Source organism: Larus michahellis, chromosome 4 (genome assembly GCF_964199755.1).
Source record: "Larus michahellis chromosome 4, bLarMic1.1, whole genome shotgun sequence".
Taxonomy (NCBI): Eukaryota; Metazoa; Chordata; class Aves; order Charadriiformes; family Laridae; genus Larus; species Larus michahellis.
In genome coordinates this window covers 35,923,750-35,940,353 of record NC_133899.1, presented here as the reverse complement: position 1 = coordinate 35,940,353, position 16,604 = coordinate 35,923,750, and the positions used below count along the sequence as shown (strand labels likewise).

The 16,604-nt window shown below is 38.9% G+C and overlaps 1 protein-coding gene across 3 annotated transcripts in view; it reads left to right on the top strand.

Annotated features, from left to right (window-relative positions):
- The window catches only part of WDR25 (WD repeat domain 25), a 69,943-nt gene that overhangs the window by 52,074 nt on the left and 1,265 nt on the right, over nt 1–16,604 (top strand). Inside the window, exons 5-8 of one of the 3 annotated variants that reach the window (XR_012586638.1) lie at nt 7,330–7,500; nt 10,534–10,674; nt 11,051–11,191; nt 12,897–13,154. Coding sequence is in view for 2 of the 3 variants with exons in the window: in XM_074583988.1 (XP_074440089.1) it covers nt 7,330–7,500; nt 10,534–10,674; nt 11,051–11,272 (534 nt within the window). In the remaining variant the exon portion in view is untranslated. Of the gene's footprint in view, nt 1–7,329; nt 7,501–10,533; nt 10,675–11,050; nt 11,962–12,896; nt 13,162–16,604 lie in introns of those variants that run through there. The other 2 variants (XM_074583989.1, XM_074583988.1) reach the window with 2 other exon arrangements.

Genomic DNA, 16,604 nt, shown 5'->3' with positions numbered 1-16,604 from the left:
GACCTGGTTCTTTATCACATGCATACAGAAATGTAAGGAACTCTAAAAGCAGGGAGATCTCTAACATTTTTTGGACTCTGTTAAGAACAGAGGAATAATTTATTCAACTGTTGGATGTACTCTGTTTTTGATCTCTTGTCTGTTGATGTTCATGTGTTCTGTCTCATAAACCACCGAGGCCCGCTGGAGCTTTGCCAAGCACTATCTGCTATAGCTGTCAGAACAGCAAGTCCTGACGAAGCACCATGCAGTAGTCTGGAAAAGGGAATAAGCGGAAGGCGACAGGGCTGTGGCTCTGATCTTTAAGCAATACTTGAAGTTCTTAGACCGCCATAAATGCAAATCCACTGCTTATGCTAAAGAGAGGAAGGGCATCGAGCAGCGGAGATGCAGTATGACCTGACACAGCCATGGAACACACTTTGAAGGAAAGATTAGGTAAAGATATAAGAATAAGCAAAATAATAATTTTAAAAATAGTTATAAGAGTTACGCAAAGGTAGATTGCGTGAAGCTTACTTGATGTCACTCTACGATTTCTTTGTTAGGCTTTGGTAGAGCAATTAGAGAAGCTGGAGAAGGCAGGGACTAACCTAAGTATTGTAAAATGGGAAAACTAACTAAAGGGGTGATCTCAAAAAAGGAAACTGACTGGGAGAGATTTAGTGAAGTGCTTCAGGAATGGCTCCAAATGGAGACAACATTAAATATTTTATTTTTGAAAAATGTTTGTTACAGACAGTAGTGTGCTAGCACAATCAATAATAATAATATGAAAGAATAGAATATCATGCAGGAAAAATAACAATGACTTGTAAGAAATGAGATGAGTACAAATGAATGCAAAAGTCCAGTCTTTTGGGCTTAATAAAATTTTGTCAGGACAGAAGGAAGATTTCAAAAAAGTGGAATAGAAAGTCAGTCCATTGGAGCGATAGAAAAATTTAAGGAAAACTTAGATTTTTAAGATCTACACAAAATTCCCATTTTTGAAATTGAGGTATTATAAGCTATAAAACAAATTCACTAGAAAAATGGTAGAAGCAGTTATTTTGAGCTTTTAAAATTAGTCTAGAAATGCACTGCAGAATTTTTATTATTAACAGAGGCCAAGGCAGAGTAACAACAGGGTTGGTTTTTTTCCTGTCTTGGTTTATTATTCTGGAATGGACATTGTTTAGGTACAAAATTGCAACTATTATCTATAGCTTTATGCTTAAAAAGAAAAAAATGAAGAGATGCTCTTTATGTTATTGAGCTATTTCTCCATACCTGAGTTTATAAAGAAATAAGCCTAAGTCATTAAAGCACAGTTAAAAAGAAATAATAAATTTAGAGTGCAAGTGCAATGCATTTGTTTCCTTGGAAACGTTCTATTGCAATTTCTTTCAGATGAGATGCAGTCATTTTAAATAGCATGTATTTAGGAGACCTAATGAATTTGTCTCTGGATAGTATATAAATATGAAAAAAGGCTGCAGAAATTGGGGAAGCTACTTGCACTTCTGGTTTCTATAGAAACAGCCACTACATTGTCATGTACTGGTGGTATTAGGAAGAACAATGTAATTAAAATAAGATGATTTATTCAGCGCTTTGGAAAACTGAAGTTATTCTTTTCGCAGTGTTGGAGAAATCCTTACTGAATCTATGGACAAAAAGTTCAAAGAAATATGGTGAGGGTACATTTGTACTTGCATAATGGCATTTGGTTTTAAATGTTAATATTCAGGGGTCCTTTCTGAGTGTGAAGGCACTTTTTATGTGGCTGTAACACATACGTGAGCCGTCCTGCTGTGTTTATTTGGAAACCTCACATGGTGGTATCACAGATGAGAATCATAGACCTGTCTGTGCATATAATATCTCCAGGAGTAACTGCTCCTGGAGAGACTGAAATTGGCCAGGAACAAAACATGCCTCCTTCTGCTGTGTGAGTATTCGAGTGAGAAGCTGTCGGGGAATAGCAGTTCTGTTTTCAGCCCATTTCTAGACAAATTTTACACCCCCAGCAGTGACCAGTATGCATTTAAAAAAACAGCAGTGTGAAAGGATGGCAAACTTCTGTATCACAATTCCCAGCAATGGTTACCCAGGGCTTTCTAACTTACGAATTTGGGGACTTCCTGCACCACAGATCATGTCTTTGTCTTTCATGGCTCTCTCTGAGTTTTCACACTGTGGAATTGGTTGTTCTTGATTTTATTTTTTTTATTTTTTTTTTTTACATCTGCAACATCCTCTAGTGAGGAATTAATCAACTTAAATATGCCGTGTGTGAAGAAGCATCTCTCTCTCTGTGTTTTGAAGCTGCCTTCTGCTAGTTTGGAGTCTATATATAACGGAAGAAACCATTCATGTTCTCTATGCTGCTTGGACTTTAAAAAAAGTGTACATTGTTCATACCTAAAGTTTTATAAATCAACAGTGGATTAAGCTCAACCACTTATTCATTTTAATCAGTCTCCCTTTTCTTTTAATTATTCTCAGGACCCCTTGATAATCTTGAGCTGTGTCTGAAAACAGAGCAGGTACAAACAGGAAAAACTTAAATAGAAAAGCAAAATATTTTTTTTCAATAACATAAACACACCACTCTTGTTAAAATACTTTTAAAGAGCATAAAACTGTAGCATGCTTGATCTTCCTGTCTATGATATTGTCATGTGTTTTGATTAAAACTGCCATTAAGGCTTTCAGATGGAGATCAGAGACATAAATTGGATTTGTCACATGGTGGTTGTTTTGTTGTGAACATGTAGCTAAAAAGCAAATAGGTGTCATCTGCCTCAACACCTTACCCTATAGAATAGATCAACACAAATGGCTTGCACTGCAGCACATAAAAATGCTTCTATTTTGTGCAAAATTAGCTTTCTTTGAAGTTGAAATGCACTTTCTATTACTAGTATAGGTGTAGTACAGTTTCACAGAGGAAACTTAAATCAGTCCCCCATTGCATTAATTACCAAACAGGCCAGTAGGAAGAGGCAGTTCCATGCCAAAGCACTCAATCTAAAAAGGGAGGACAAGATGTGGAAGAAAAAAACCTGTCTATTTTACAGGTTGGTAACCATGGCACTGACTCATCAAGGGTTTTTTTCCATGACCATCCAGATTGCCTGTAGTCCTATTAGGTTTGTTTTGAGACCTTATCTCCTGCTGCTCAGGGCAATAACTATAAAAGCACGTTTCTTTCTCATTGGGGATTTTATGGATGGGGATCTCATGAGGGGGTTTTAGGAAAGTGCAGTGCACATACGTTACCGGTGACCAGCACAGAGCTGGGGCGAGCAGCAGCTTCTGAATTCCATGTGTGGAGGCTTTGAGCTTTCTTGACAAACTAAATAACAAGCATTGCATGTGCTTTATGCAGAGAAGTACTATAGAACACCCATCTGAAAGATAAACCTTGAATTCAGCATCATAGCATGCCTTTCAAATCACCAGAACCATAAGAAGCTGTTTGAAACTGATTTAATTTGCCTAAATTACCTTTCTTGTCGAATGCCTGCAGCCACGAACTCTTGCCTTAGTGAAGAAGCTTTATTATTGTGTAGGACTCTGTTGACACCAGAAACTATTACACCTTCCTTTGAAATAATTTCTTTTATGTCCAGAAAATGCTTAGATTGAAGAAGTGGACTGTGGTTTTCCAATGCTTATGGGTGATAAATCTGCAAATAGAAAGAGAGAAAAAGCTGTTATTAACAAACTAAAGCCAGCAGGGTTGGGAAACTGGTGCTTTCCCTAAGCAAGTTCCACAGGCGTGTCATGAATTAATTGTCTAAGGTAGAACAAAGCAGGTTTAATTATGAGTACTTTTCTGAGCAGGGGTGTTGCAATTAGTTATTTTTGAAAGCTGTCTTTATGGGGGAATTTAAATACTATGTATATCAAGTTCCCAGCTGCTATTCAAAGTGTTAATTTATTGTTCTCTGAGTCAGTTCTTACGATGTGGTTTGAAGACTAAACAGCATAGTTTTTCTGAAGTATGTATCAAGCATATAGAAAAAGAAGGTCTTTTGTACCGATTTTTCTAAAGGCAGTTTCCTGTTGCAGAGCTAAGATACACAGGTAATTTGGTTAGATATCCTATTAAATATCAGACAAGCAAATATATTTAACGATTAGCAGTGAAAAATGTTTAAATTGATAGCAGCAGTTTATATAAGAGCCCAACAGGATTTCCGCAAAAATTAAAAGTATGTTCATATTACCAACTTCACAGCCGCATCTTTTTCCTTGCTGAGAGATGTCTGTTGCTCCAAAAACGTGTTAAAAACAAGTCCCGAACCTAAACTCTTACCCCTTAACAGTGCTGGATAGAGTGTATGTATGGATATATGCCTACATACATTTCACAAGAGTTTTTTAGAAGCTGAGCATATCTGGTATTTTTTCATCTTTAAAATAAGAAAATATTAAAGAATCCCTACCTTGAATCACCATTTGGGAATTTATTATCTTTTATTACTCTATATTGTTCTTCTTCATTTCCTGGCAGCAATTGGCCTTTATTTCTGCCTCTCTGTCCCGTTTCCTGCACATTTGTGCTTCTCCGCTCTCTGATCTTCCCAACTCGCCGTTGGAACTTGTCACTTCTGTGAAGGTGCCTGCTGCTAAGTAGCTGCCTCCTTCACTCTGTTGGGGTGGGAGAGCCTTTTGTGTCCCCTCCTCTCAATTTAACTTTATTTCAATTTTCCTGCAGTTCCTACAGCTGTCAGGTTTCTGTATGGTTTTCCATTTCTCGTTCCAGGCAGCTATTATAAATTGGATATATATTGTGGGGTTTTTTAGGGTTGGTTTTGGATTTGTTTTTTTTTTTTTTCCCCTACAAAATAACTTAATTTTCCACTTTACTAATGAACTATGGGCTTCCTTTTATAACTCTGTGAAGAAATAGCTACGCGTGGTGATTTCTCCGTAGACAAAGCACAGACTATAAAAATGCAAATATCACTTTTGGCTTTACAAAGTTTTAATTGCTTTGTATATTATGCAGATTCCTAGGCTGAAAGATCTGACTAGAGCAAGTAGCACATTTGTGTATTCACTGTCTTAAAAATGCAGGCAGATTGCTGAAAAGTGTGCCAGTTTTTTGAGTCTGCAGGTTTACATCTTGTTGATGTTATTACAGGGTGTGTAGGGTGTTTGCGTGACCGAGGTTCTTCACTGAACACAAACATCCCGTTTCTAAACTGTACATTTCGCAAAGCCTGTGAAAATCAATTGGAGCAGCTGCTGCTGCCATCCTTCTACGTGCTGAGATCACAGGAAGCAGAGCTGGAAGGGACCTCAGGAGATCATCTAGTATATCTCTACCCTAAAGCAGGATCGGCTTGTTCTAATCATTTCCAAGCAGTCATAGATTTTTGAGCTTGATGCAAGAAATCAAGACGTTCTCATGTTGTATTTGATAGTTGATATGATTTTTCTTTTATTGGTTAAAGTATAAAACAGAGGTATAATCCCGGAAAATTATTTTTTTTTAAAAAAAAGTATGTGCTTACAGTAAAAGTTCTAAGCCCTGATCTCTCTAGTCACGTGCTGTATTAGGGCTATAAGACAGGCACTGAAATGCCTCGCAAAGTTGGGAACCGGCTCAGTATCATACTTCAAGCACTCTCTCTGCTCAGTTGGTATTTCAAGTGAGGTTAGAAGAAGGACTAACCTCTGAACAGCCTGTTGGAAGTGCAGGCTGCTATGTTTTAGCTATCTTGGAGAGAAAGATTTAGATATTAATAACTAGGAGTTTTCCAGTGTCCTAGTTTTAAGGATCACCGTATTCGGAGAGATGGATTGCTTTGATCTGGCCACTTGCCTTGAAGTTTCTCTTCACTGGAGGCAAATCAGAGAAAAAGAAAGCAAAGGTATTGATTTGCAAAATTCAAAGTAGACAACATAGATGCAGAATTTCATGAAGACAGGTGGAAAAAAAGAAAATTCAAATTATTCATATATTCCTTAGACTAGTTCAAAATCTTTCTTACTTTTTAAGATCCAACTCACAGGCTGTTAAAATATTCAGAATCCTGTGGCTGAGGAGTCGTTTCTGCATGAATCCAACCCACTTTGCTGTAAGTCCTGAAAGAGGATCTAGATTTGGGATCTCTGGTGTTCTTGATTTGGGAAGAAGATTTGGTATTGGGAACTTTTCGATTTCCTTTTACGTCACAAACTTCTGTAGAGATTGTTCATATGCATTAATTACATGATGGGAACTAGTGGATGAGACACATTATTTACTCTTGAGCCCAGATGTGCTTTGAAGTACTGTTGACTCTTCCCTGCTGTCCTGCGTTTTCAACAGAGTGGCAGAAAAAGCCTCTGCTTCAGCAGAAGCAGCAGAGACTGCCTCTTGCCAGGGCAGTCAGTAGACAGATGAGATGGGAGGTGTGGGATTGAATCCCCGTAGACAAAGGCAGCATCCTGGCTGTGTCCTTAAAGCAGCAGTGCTCCCATCACCTCCATCCCTCCCTCTCTGGCAGCACTTTAAAAAAGTAAACTCTGCTTGGGTTTCTTTTTTGTCGGGAGAGAGTGTCAGACTGAGTCCTTAATGCGATTGAGGTATCTTCTGCAGGAGGAATGGGGCACTTTGTAGACAATTTCTGACCGAGCAGGCAAGCTTCGCTCCCTTGCCGTACAGTCCTGACACTGGGGTCTCACCCCTTGCAAGTTAAGCAATGACACACAGCAACACGGGACTGGGAGAGCCTTGAATCGTCAAGTTTATTGATCCCCAGTCATAAACAGTGATTTATAATTAAGTCCGGAATGATGAGCAAGAATATTCACTGCCTGCTGTGTTCTTTTCCTACCTTTAAGTCCCAAATCCCCACTAACCTAATTACTTTCCCTGGCTCTATAACTAGCTGAAGATTTTGAGAACAAAAAGACCAAAAACTTACACTTCTGAAGTTTACTAGAAGGAGGAAGGAGAGATCCTCAGACTGATCTTCAGAGTTCTCTGAGCTCATAAAATAGAAGGGATTTTGTGGAGACCCAACCCCACAACATTGTGTTATTTAAAGCTGTTTTTGGATCTAATTCCATGAGAATTTGTAACAGAATCTTATGTATATATAAATATAACATGTAAATTCTACAAATTGATGCTTTCCTTTGTCATTTAATTTTCCTGTGTGTGGACTCTTTACATATATTGATGAGCTATTTAATACACTTCAACATGTAAAATTAGTTACTTTTTCACATTTTAAAATAATATATAATTTGTTGGAGATAGTTATTAACACAAAGAGAGAAAACACAGGTTATCATGTTCTTCTAATCTGTCAAAAAATAACAAACTTTTTTATCCACTAGGTGTTAAGAGTGTACAAAGCTGCAGTACAGCAGACATTGGATATACTTTTTCTCCCTGAAGGAAGAGAATTTCTTACAAGCACAGATGCAGTAAGCCGGGACTCAGCTGATCGTACCGTTATTGCATGGGACTTCCAAAGTGCTGCGAAAATCTCCAATCAGATTTTTCACGTAAGATTAACAACTAGTATTGTTTGGGTTATGATTTAGTCAATGATTTGTCAATGTTGTAAAAAAAGGTTTTGATTTTCTGTGAGATCGTTGTGTGACGTATAAAATGTAAGTTATGGGCTTGCTTTATTTTTGTGTTTTAAAAACACTTACTTATTCTTAAAAAATGACCCTGAAGGCCTGATAGGCCTCCTCCTGTTAAAAATATTTACATTTCGGTGCTCATTCACTGACATCTGAGCTATATTTAGGCAAGGCCACTGCAGTGCCATTCTAGCTTGCCAGTGATGCATGGCAGTAGTTGCTATAGTGCCACATTTCTTTTCCCACACTTTTTCATCAGCTGTAATGAGGGCTATTGACAAATTGAGTTTAATATTCGCATAGCAATAGCAACGTGCGACGTGCAGTATATATCTAGTACAGCATAATCACAGAGGCAAAATTTACTTTTATCAGTGCAGGTTGAGTATTTCTCAGTAATCTATCCAGGCAAGATATTTAATGGACTAAATTGTCTAGAAAGGCTGACAGCTTCAAAGGAGATTACCACGGAAGTTAATAGATAATTCCAACTCCCTGGGTCTTTTTTGAAAACCCAAGTCTAATATCCTATGTCATATAATATGATTGGATTGTATATAGATGCTTTTTGGCTGAAATGAACAGTTCCCTACAGACAAGGACATGTAGTTGATGATCTCGTGGGATTGTTCCGTGTTTAATTTCCACAGTTATGTCTTTGTCCAGTCAACATCTTGGATAGGCAATAGGAAAAAAAAGGCAAAAAAAACCAACCCAAACCCAAGAAGCTGTGAATATATAAAGCACAGACCAGTCAGGTTCAGTATTAAGGAGTGAAAACCAAACAACTTTTTTTTCTGTATCCCCTGCAAAACAAACAAACAAAAAACCCCCACAGCCTACCGTCTCATGACCTACAGCATCTCTGACATGTTTTCCCCCTTTCCTGCATTGTGAATCAACAAAACCTGGTGGTGATTTTGGAAACTCTGCTTCACTTTTCTGAATTTCACCTCTGAACCCTTCAAGGTGTGAGAGAACCCCTGAGCTCTCCAAACAGATTAGATCCCAACAGAACCTTACCTATTGCTTGTCTGCATTAACAAATCATAGAATTGTAGAATCATTCTGGTTGGAAGAGCCCTTTAAGACCATCAAGTCCAACTGTTAACCTAGCACTGCCGAGTTACTACTACACTGTGTCCCTGAGCACCGCGTCCACCCGTCTTTTAAATACCTCCAGGGTTGGTGACTCAACCACTTCCCCAGGCAGCCTGTTCCAATGCTTGACAACCCTTTCAGTGGAGAAATATTTGCTAATATCCAGCCTAAACCTCCCCTGGTGCAACTTGAGGCCATTTCCTCTTGTCCTATCGCCTGTTACTTGGGAAAAGAGACCGACCCCCAGCTCTCTGTGCCCTCCTTTCAGGTAGTTGTAGAGAGCGATAAGGTCTCCCTTCAGCCTCCTTTTCCCCAGGCTGAACAACCCCAGCTCCCTCAGCAGCTCCTCATAAGTCTTTTGCTCTAGACATGCTCCAGCACCTCAATGTCTTCCTTGTAGTGAGGGGCCCAAAGCTGAACACAATACTCAACATTGGGCCTCACCAGTGCTGAGTACAGGGGGACGATCACTGCCCTAGTCCTGGCTGGCCACATTATTTCTGATACACACCAGGATGCTATTGGCCTTCTTGGCCATCTGGACACACTGGTGGCTCATATTTAGCCAGCTGTTGACCAACACCCCCAGGTCCTTTTCCACCAGGCAGCTTTCCAGCCACTCTTCCCCAGGCCTGTAGCACTGCATGGGGTTGTTATGACCCAAGTGCAGGACCCGGCACTTAGCCTTTTTGAACCAAATGCATAGTTAAGAGCTGTAAAATAACCCGTTACTACAGTATACCCAGCATAACAGCACAGTGCTCCTGCAGATTGCGTTGTGCTTTCTGATCCCTTACAGTTAGCCGTAGTTTCTCCCCAGAAGCATGCGGTGCTCTGCCACAGAGCACGCTCCTAACCAGGCATGCTGCCTAACTCTGTTTTGGTTTCTGTGCCCCATACCTTACAATACCCAGAACTCCGTTCCCAGTTCTTCACTTCCAAACCACATAGCAAAACCAGACTGATGTTCTTCCCACTCTACCACATAGCCCATGGTGTCCAGTGGTCACTGTCAGCCTGGTATCCTTCACATGCAGACAAATCCTACAGCCAAAGCTCTCTTAATTTGTATTCCTGGCATCAAAGTTCAGCACTGATCTTTGGGTTAGGCTGAAACTAGGATGCATTTGGGCCTGGTGGAACTTTGCAAGAGCAGTGGATTTCTGATGCTGTCACCATGCTGAGTTTTGAAAGTAATCTTAATTCAGTCTTCAATGGGAACATTAGTGTAAAGCCAAGTGTTAATTTTTGCAGATATTTATGAATTTACAGCCAGCAGCAGTCTACATGGCAAATCACTGTCACAAGTAACTTCTGACATAGTTGGCTAATAATGATTCTTTTTTCTTTTCTTTCTTTTTTATTTATTTATTTATATGAGTGTAGTGGGGAAAGGTGGCTGTTTAAATGGGATGATTTCTATTCCTGTCAGCGTGGCCAGAGCCAAGAGGGTGGAGGATTTGAGGATTGTACAAAGTAGCATGGAAGGCACAGTATAGCTATGGAGGAAGGGATATAGCAGAAAAGGAGTCGCTCTCATATTCAGACTTTCAGGTTTTTTGGAGCAGGATGATTGAGTGCCATCAGGTTGGAGTTACCCTTCTGCGGCTGTTCTGCAGTATAATTATGTTTTAGAGGGAGATGTGGTTTTGGTCAATATCTAGAAAATCAGGGTAAAGATTTGATTTGATATTTGTCTTGGTGTAGAATTTTCAGTGGATTGTAATAAGTATCTTTATATAATGTATACTATGGAGATGACTTATTTGCCTTTTATGGTCTTTCAAATTTCAGGTGAAAAGATTTGTTCAAATAAATCAGGTTATCTTTCTTTAAAATTATTTTCAGGAGCGTTACACTTGCCCAAGTCTGACTCTGCATCCAAAAGAGTCTGTGTTTGTTGCTCAGACGAATGGGAACTACATGGCTTTGTTTTCTGCCCAGCGACCTTACCGAATCAACAAAAAGAAAAGATACGAAGGACATAAGGTATTCTTCTTCACTGGGAAGCTAATATCCAAGCCTAGAAAATAGCAAAATACCTGTGCTTTTTAATATGTAATACTGTTTGATGATAAATCAGGGATAGAAATTAATTGGCGTCATTTGCTTTCCTGTGTGCCGGTCTATTTTGAATCATATGCACTCTGAAGAAAATAGTTATTAGAAGACTTTATGAATACTTAATAGCTTGATTAAATAAGGTTGTGTTATAGCTGTGTCTTAATAAACACACCTGGAGAAATCCTTAGTGTATATTTATTTAAAGATATAATTTTTTTTTTGGTACCATATTCATTTTTAGTATATCACAATGAACTTTTCTAATCAGCATCAGGAGTTACGCTGTTATTGATTTTCACAGGTGGAAGGATTTGCAGTGGGCTGTGAATTTTCTCCAGATGGAACACTTTTGGTGACAGGAAGTTCAGATGGCAAAGTGTTCTTCTACAACTATCATACTGCTAGGATTATTCGCACTTTGTCTGCACATAAAGAAGCCTGTGTGAGTGCAATATTTCACCCAGTCTTGCCATCGCTCCTTGCAACATGTGATTGGGCTGGAGGAATCAAGATCTGGCAATAACAAGCAGAGTTACTTTTCAGGTTGTCTCCTGTTAGTCTGTCAAAGGCATAGGGAATAAACCATGGTATGCAAAGTGAAATTTTGCTGTGGTGCGTTGTAAGCAGGAGAGGCTGTTGTCTTTTCTTCTATGATGTGTAAGTGTATGCTTTCATAATGCAGTTAAGCTGCTGAGCAAAGAAAGTGGTCTTACTCTCTCCCTCGGCCCTGGTGATAAATTTCTGCCCCTTTTGTGTCAATCTTCTGGTGCTCATCTAGCCCTACCCTGGTTTGAGTAACTAAACTTGAAGAAAATGATGGCTCTTTTTATGTAGCTTTTCACCGCAGCTTTCTGAAACCTGCTTTTCACTAGTTTAGCTCCCTGACCTGGTCACTGAAGAGTTAAACAAGTGATGGTGTAGTTCTAGGCAAAACAGCTTGTACAGGAAAGAAGGGGGAAGAGCCGGGGAAGGTGGGACTGCTTCTTTTGGAAATGGGTAGCTGTTACCAGCTGAGCTTATTGCAAAATGCCTTCTGAGAGTTCCAGGGAAAGGTGTGCCAGGTAACTTGAAGCTAATATTTAAGCCAATAAATTTGTGTTCTTAAAATCCCAATGCTTAAACTTGAGTTTTAAACTTAACATTTATTGTATATAAATGCAGCAAAACTATATGTAAATATTTTTAACGAAAAAATAAACATTTTTTTTTATACATGGTGTCTATATTTCACTCTTTTATGCCTGTTATTATGCCTGTTATGCCTCTTACATACCAGTTAATATGCTACCCTAATTTCTTGTGAATACACATGCATTTCTCCATACCTCATGATGTCACTTATACACAGAAAATTGTCATCATGCACTGCAGGGGATCAGTTCAGGGGATGTTCTTTGACATTCAGATGGGAGCTGGGCTACAGTGCAGCGAATAGAAAATTCATTAGGCCATAACTGTGTATTTACATATATGTAGATTGCTTGTAAATGTATTTTAAATTTGCATTCCCTGCACTTGTATTGCTTGGTTCTAGCAATTATTATCCTTTTTATATGTGTGTGTGTGTGTGTATACATATATGTATTGCTGAAAAAAACATGCCTATGCATCACATAAACCATATGTGCTGCCTTGAAGTGAGGGCTATAAGCTTGGCTTGTGTTTGGTCTGATTAGTCTATTAAGGTATTTTAACACACACGGGATAATTGTGTTGGTAAATTGTCTTTGTCATGGAATCCGAAGTCATGTATAGTAGCAACTTTTCCTGTGTAACATCTTTTTATTCTTCTGATTTTTTTCTTATTGGCTCAACTAGAAGGGTTTTTTACCCATTTTTCCCATACTCAGTTAAAACAGCTTTTTCAGAGAAAAATTTTCAGAACATTCTTGGAAATGGCAGGTTTTAATTAAGTGATAAGCAACATGTACTCCACTGATTTGTAGTTTGTGTTCGTTATAGCTTGTAGGAAGAAATAAACCAGTACCAAGACTGTGGTGATATTGTTTGAAGTCTGGACCAAGATATTGCGGCTGCATGGTTTTAATCATCTTATCAACAGTTATGATGGGTTTTAACACAGGGCATTAAATTGTAGCTAACCATGCAATGTAACACGAGTAACCTTTTTTTTTTTTTCCCCACAGACCATTTTTAATTTCTGGCTTCCTTGTTCAGCAATTAGGTGTTCAACGGGAGCCTGGATTTTGCACTTCTCTTGACTGTCCCTCTAGCGTACAAGCTAGCCGGACCCTTTAAATGACAACCGATTCAAGCTGTGGGATCTTCATCAATGCCAGAAGGAGTTCAGCTGGAAGTGAAGTAGTAGTTGCCTGTCGTTGGGCAGGCCGAATCACAATGGCATGGCATTTTCTAAGAGACTGGCTCTGTGTCCTTCCCTCCAGGTATTTTAGTTCCAAATGTGCTATTACCACTTTAAAACTTCTGGCAACCAGTAGTGTCTATATGAAGGATGGGCAGCGCTGTAGCCGTGCGATGCATCCTGTTATCTCCACAAGAGATTATCTGTCTTTTATTAAGTACAGTGTTGAGAAAGGCCTCTGAAATAAATGCGAGCTCATGGTAGGAATGCCTTATTGGATGATGCTCCAGCCTAAATGATGACTGCTCTGTTACCTGAATGAGCTCTCAGCACATTCAGCCTCAGCTGAGAGCACCTCTGGATAGAGTGATAGAGAGCAGTCTTTGGGAATCATTGCACAGATTGTGTAGAAAAGTAATTGCATTTTGTAATATTACCCGTGTTGTTGCTTAAGTTTAACTTATGTCCTGAGGCGTGATTCTGGTGTCTGATACTTATCCCTCCTGAAATTATCTTGCAAGTATAAATTTTAGACTGTTTGTAGGTGGCGGGGTTGGGGGGAAAGCTTGAATTTGATTACAGGCAGCAGAGAAAAATAAAAGAAACTGAAGATACTGTATAATCTTAAAGAATATTAAAATTGGAATTGCATTTATGTCGAATTTCTAAGATGGCTGGAGTTTTAATTACTTATGAGATCCAGCCAAAGGTTTTATAATGCAATGAAATTATGTTCACAGCATTATCTTGTTAAAATCTCTTTCTAATATAAAACTGATTAAGACACAGACTGAAACTTAATCATTGGAAATATTTTAGCATAGTGGTGTCAATTAAGTTTTCATTATGATTCGAAGACAAATTCTTCCTTGTAATCTTATGTAATGAACTGTAATCAAAAAATATCCACATTGCTCCATCATTCTGCAATTACCAAATACTGTTTGGGCTGCAAACATGAATTATTATGGTCAGATGAAGCTTTTAGAATGTAATGAATTGTTAGTTAATTAATTTTATTCATAAAATTGTAATCTAGAAATGTTTGAATCTTGCTTTAGGAGCAGTTCTTCTAGCTTTATATAGAGCTCTCTAGGGCTTTGTGTATTATAGCCAAGGCAGAGATCTTCAACATGTTGAAGTAGTCCAGGCTGTGTAGATAAATAAGCCAGATTCATTTTAATCTATTTTGTACTGTACCAAAAAGTAATAATGCCAATCTCTACCACTTTATTATTTGCTACTGGAGCGTTATTAATTTGGGGTGTCAGAGGATGCAAGCTATTCAACTGTCTTTATCTCAAAAACCTGCTAATTAGCAGACAGTTATTAGAATCATTGTGTTCACTCAGCTGAAATACTGTTGGTGAGTCACTCCGTATTTCAACTATAGGCCTAATCACGAAAATAAGGTATGGCATTACAATGGGATGACTCTTTCTGTAGGGGACAGGCAAAGGCTATGGCAGAACAGAGCAAAACAGGAAGATCAAAAAATCTAGGGGGTCTCAAATTATCCTGATACATGGGTTTGGACTGCATTCAACTGAAAATATTTGCTCTGCTTGCTTCAGCTAACCTTCATCTTGTTCTCTTAATCCCAGCCCCGCCTAGCCACTGCTTGCACCCTCACCATGTAATTTTCAGTTTTTCTGTCCTTGTTGCAGCACCTTGTCTTCTGAATTTAGAAGTATAGTAGCCTATATGCTTACACTACATTCGTCTTCCCTTCAGTAAATTTCATTTTGCTGTGCTCTGACTTGTAGCTTTCAGGCTTTCATCCCAGCTGTCATTAGAAAGGTAGCCAGAAATCCCGGAGCACTTTGCACTCTGTTCTTGCCTTTCTCTGTTTTCCAGTTTTAATGAGGCGTATTACTTTTGGAGATTCTCCCCTCTTTCTTAGCCTCTCTTCTGTCTGCTTCTCTTTCTACCTTTGATTACTGCTTTACTGTCTTGCAGACCCTTTCTATTAGAGCCTCTCCTACAAGGTACTTACATCAGTGTTTTAGTTTGTCAGGAGTGTGCTTTTTGGGAAAAAATAACAAAAAAAAATCTCCCAGTTATTGCCACTTACAATGCTTTGGTTCGCACAGTGCACAAACTGGACTTCTTTCAAATGAACCTAAATGAGAAGGTGCTCCAAATCCATATTTAACATGTCCCAGCTGGTGGGACTAGGCTGGAGATAGTTCAGAGTATCCCCTACCCTCAAAATGGATGTAAGTTAGATGCTGCGTTTTCAGAAGTGAGACAAACTCTACAGATTTACTCTTCTTGGGCTTTACTACTTGCTAACGTAAATGTAGCCTCAGGAGTTTCAAAGAGTCTTTAGCACTGCCACCTTTCTTTGATGAACTTCTCACCTATCTCTTGATGACTCACCTCTCTGTGCAGAGTGGTCGTGTGTCTGATGTTTTCACACTTCAAAGTGTGGAAATGCAGGAAATTAATTTATGAAGGGATAAGAAAGCAATTTTAGAAAGCACTTGATCTCCAGTGGTAGTAAGACAAGCTGGCCCCTACCCAGAGCTTGATGAATTCTGCCACGTGTGCGGAACAACTCCGAGTTGGGACACAACAGCCTAGTCTATAAAGGGAGTGGTGGGTCTCCAAATGGGAGTAAGGCTCCCAATGATCTTGTTCACCTCCCTTTCCCAGTCCCTGGATATCCTTCTACATGAGCTTATTAAAAAGCCTTCCAGAAAGCACCGAGGTTTCTGCACAAAAATGATGATGCTTCATCCAAATGTAATTCTCACTGCATTTTCACCATTTTTGATAAATGCCACTTAAAATCAACCTAAAAACTCTTGCAGGAACCCTTTAGAGGAGGTTGAAGTTCCCCAAGGTTGAAAATGCCTGAAGTCATCATCCAGGCAGCTTCAGCTAGATCCATTTGTCTCCAATTTTATCAGCAGGGCCACTAAACTCCTGGAATGTTTCCAGTTCTGAGTAAGATTTATACTAACAAATTGTTTGAAGTGTGTCCTTAGAAAAGCAATTTCTGTAACGACTTGTGCATAAGTGTACCATCCCTGGTACAGATCTGGTTACCTTGAGAAAGCAATTTTCTTGTGTTCAGGTTGTTACCACTCTCTAACAAGCCAGCAGCAAAGAATTGCCTCAGAACATCATTTAGATGTATCTTCACCCGTGAACTATGTTGTTTTTCATGTTTTACTGCATAATCACCTCCTTTGTTACCTTCCCATTAAGTGATACAAGTAAATTCCAGAACCCTTCCATCTCACGGCGCAGAGGAAATGATTTAAGTTGAATGTTAGGTAAAGAATATCATACCTTATGAGGCAAATGAGTTATTTTGATTCCTTGATTTTCCTTGCTTCGTTTATCCTTGCTAAGGCAAGCTCTTCTTGTTTCCAAATAGAATTTCTTATAAGTAAAGTTAAAATCCATTAGCCCCAGCCTGTCTGGATGGTTCATTGGCACATCTTTGCTATTTGTTTTAATACAAACAATTACTTGAAATGCAGTAATCATTTCAACTCAAGGGCTGCTTTTAGTACCAAAA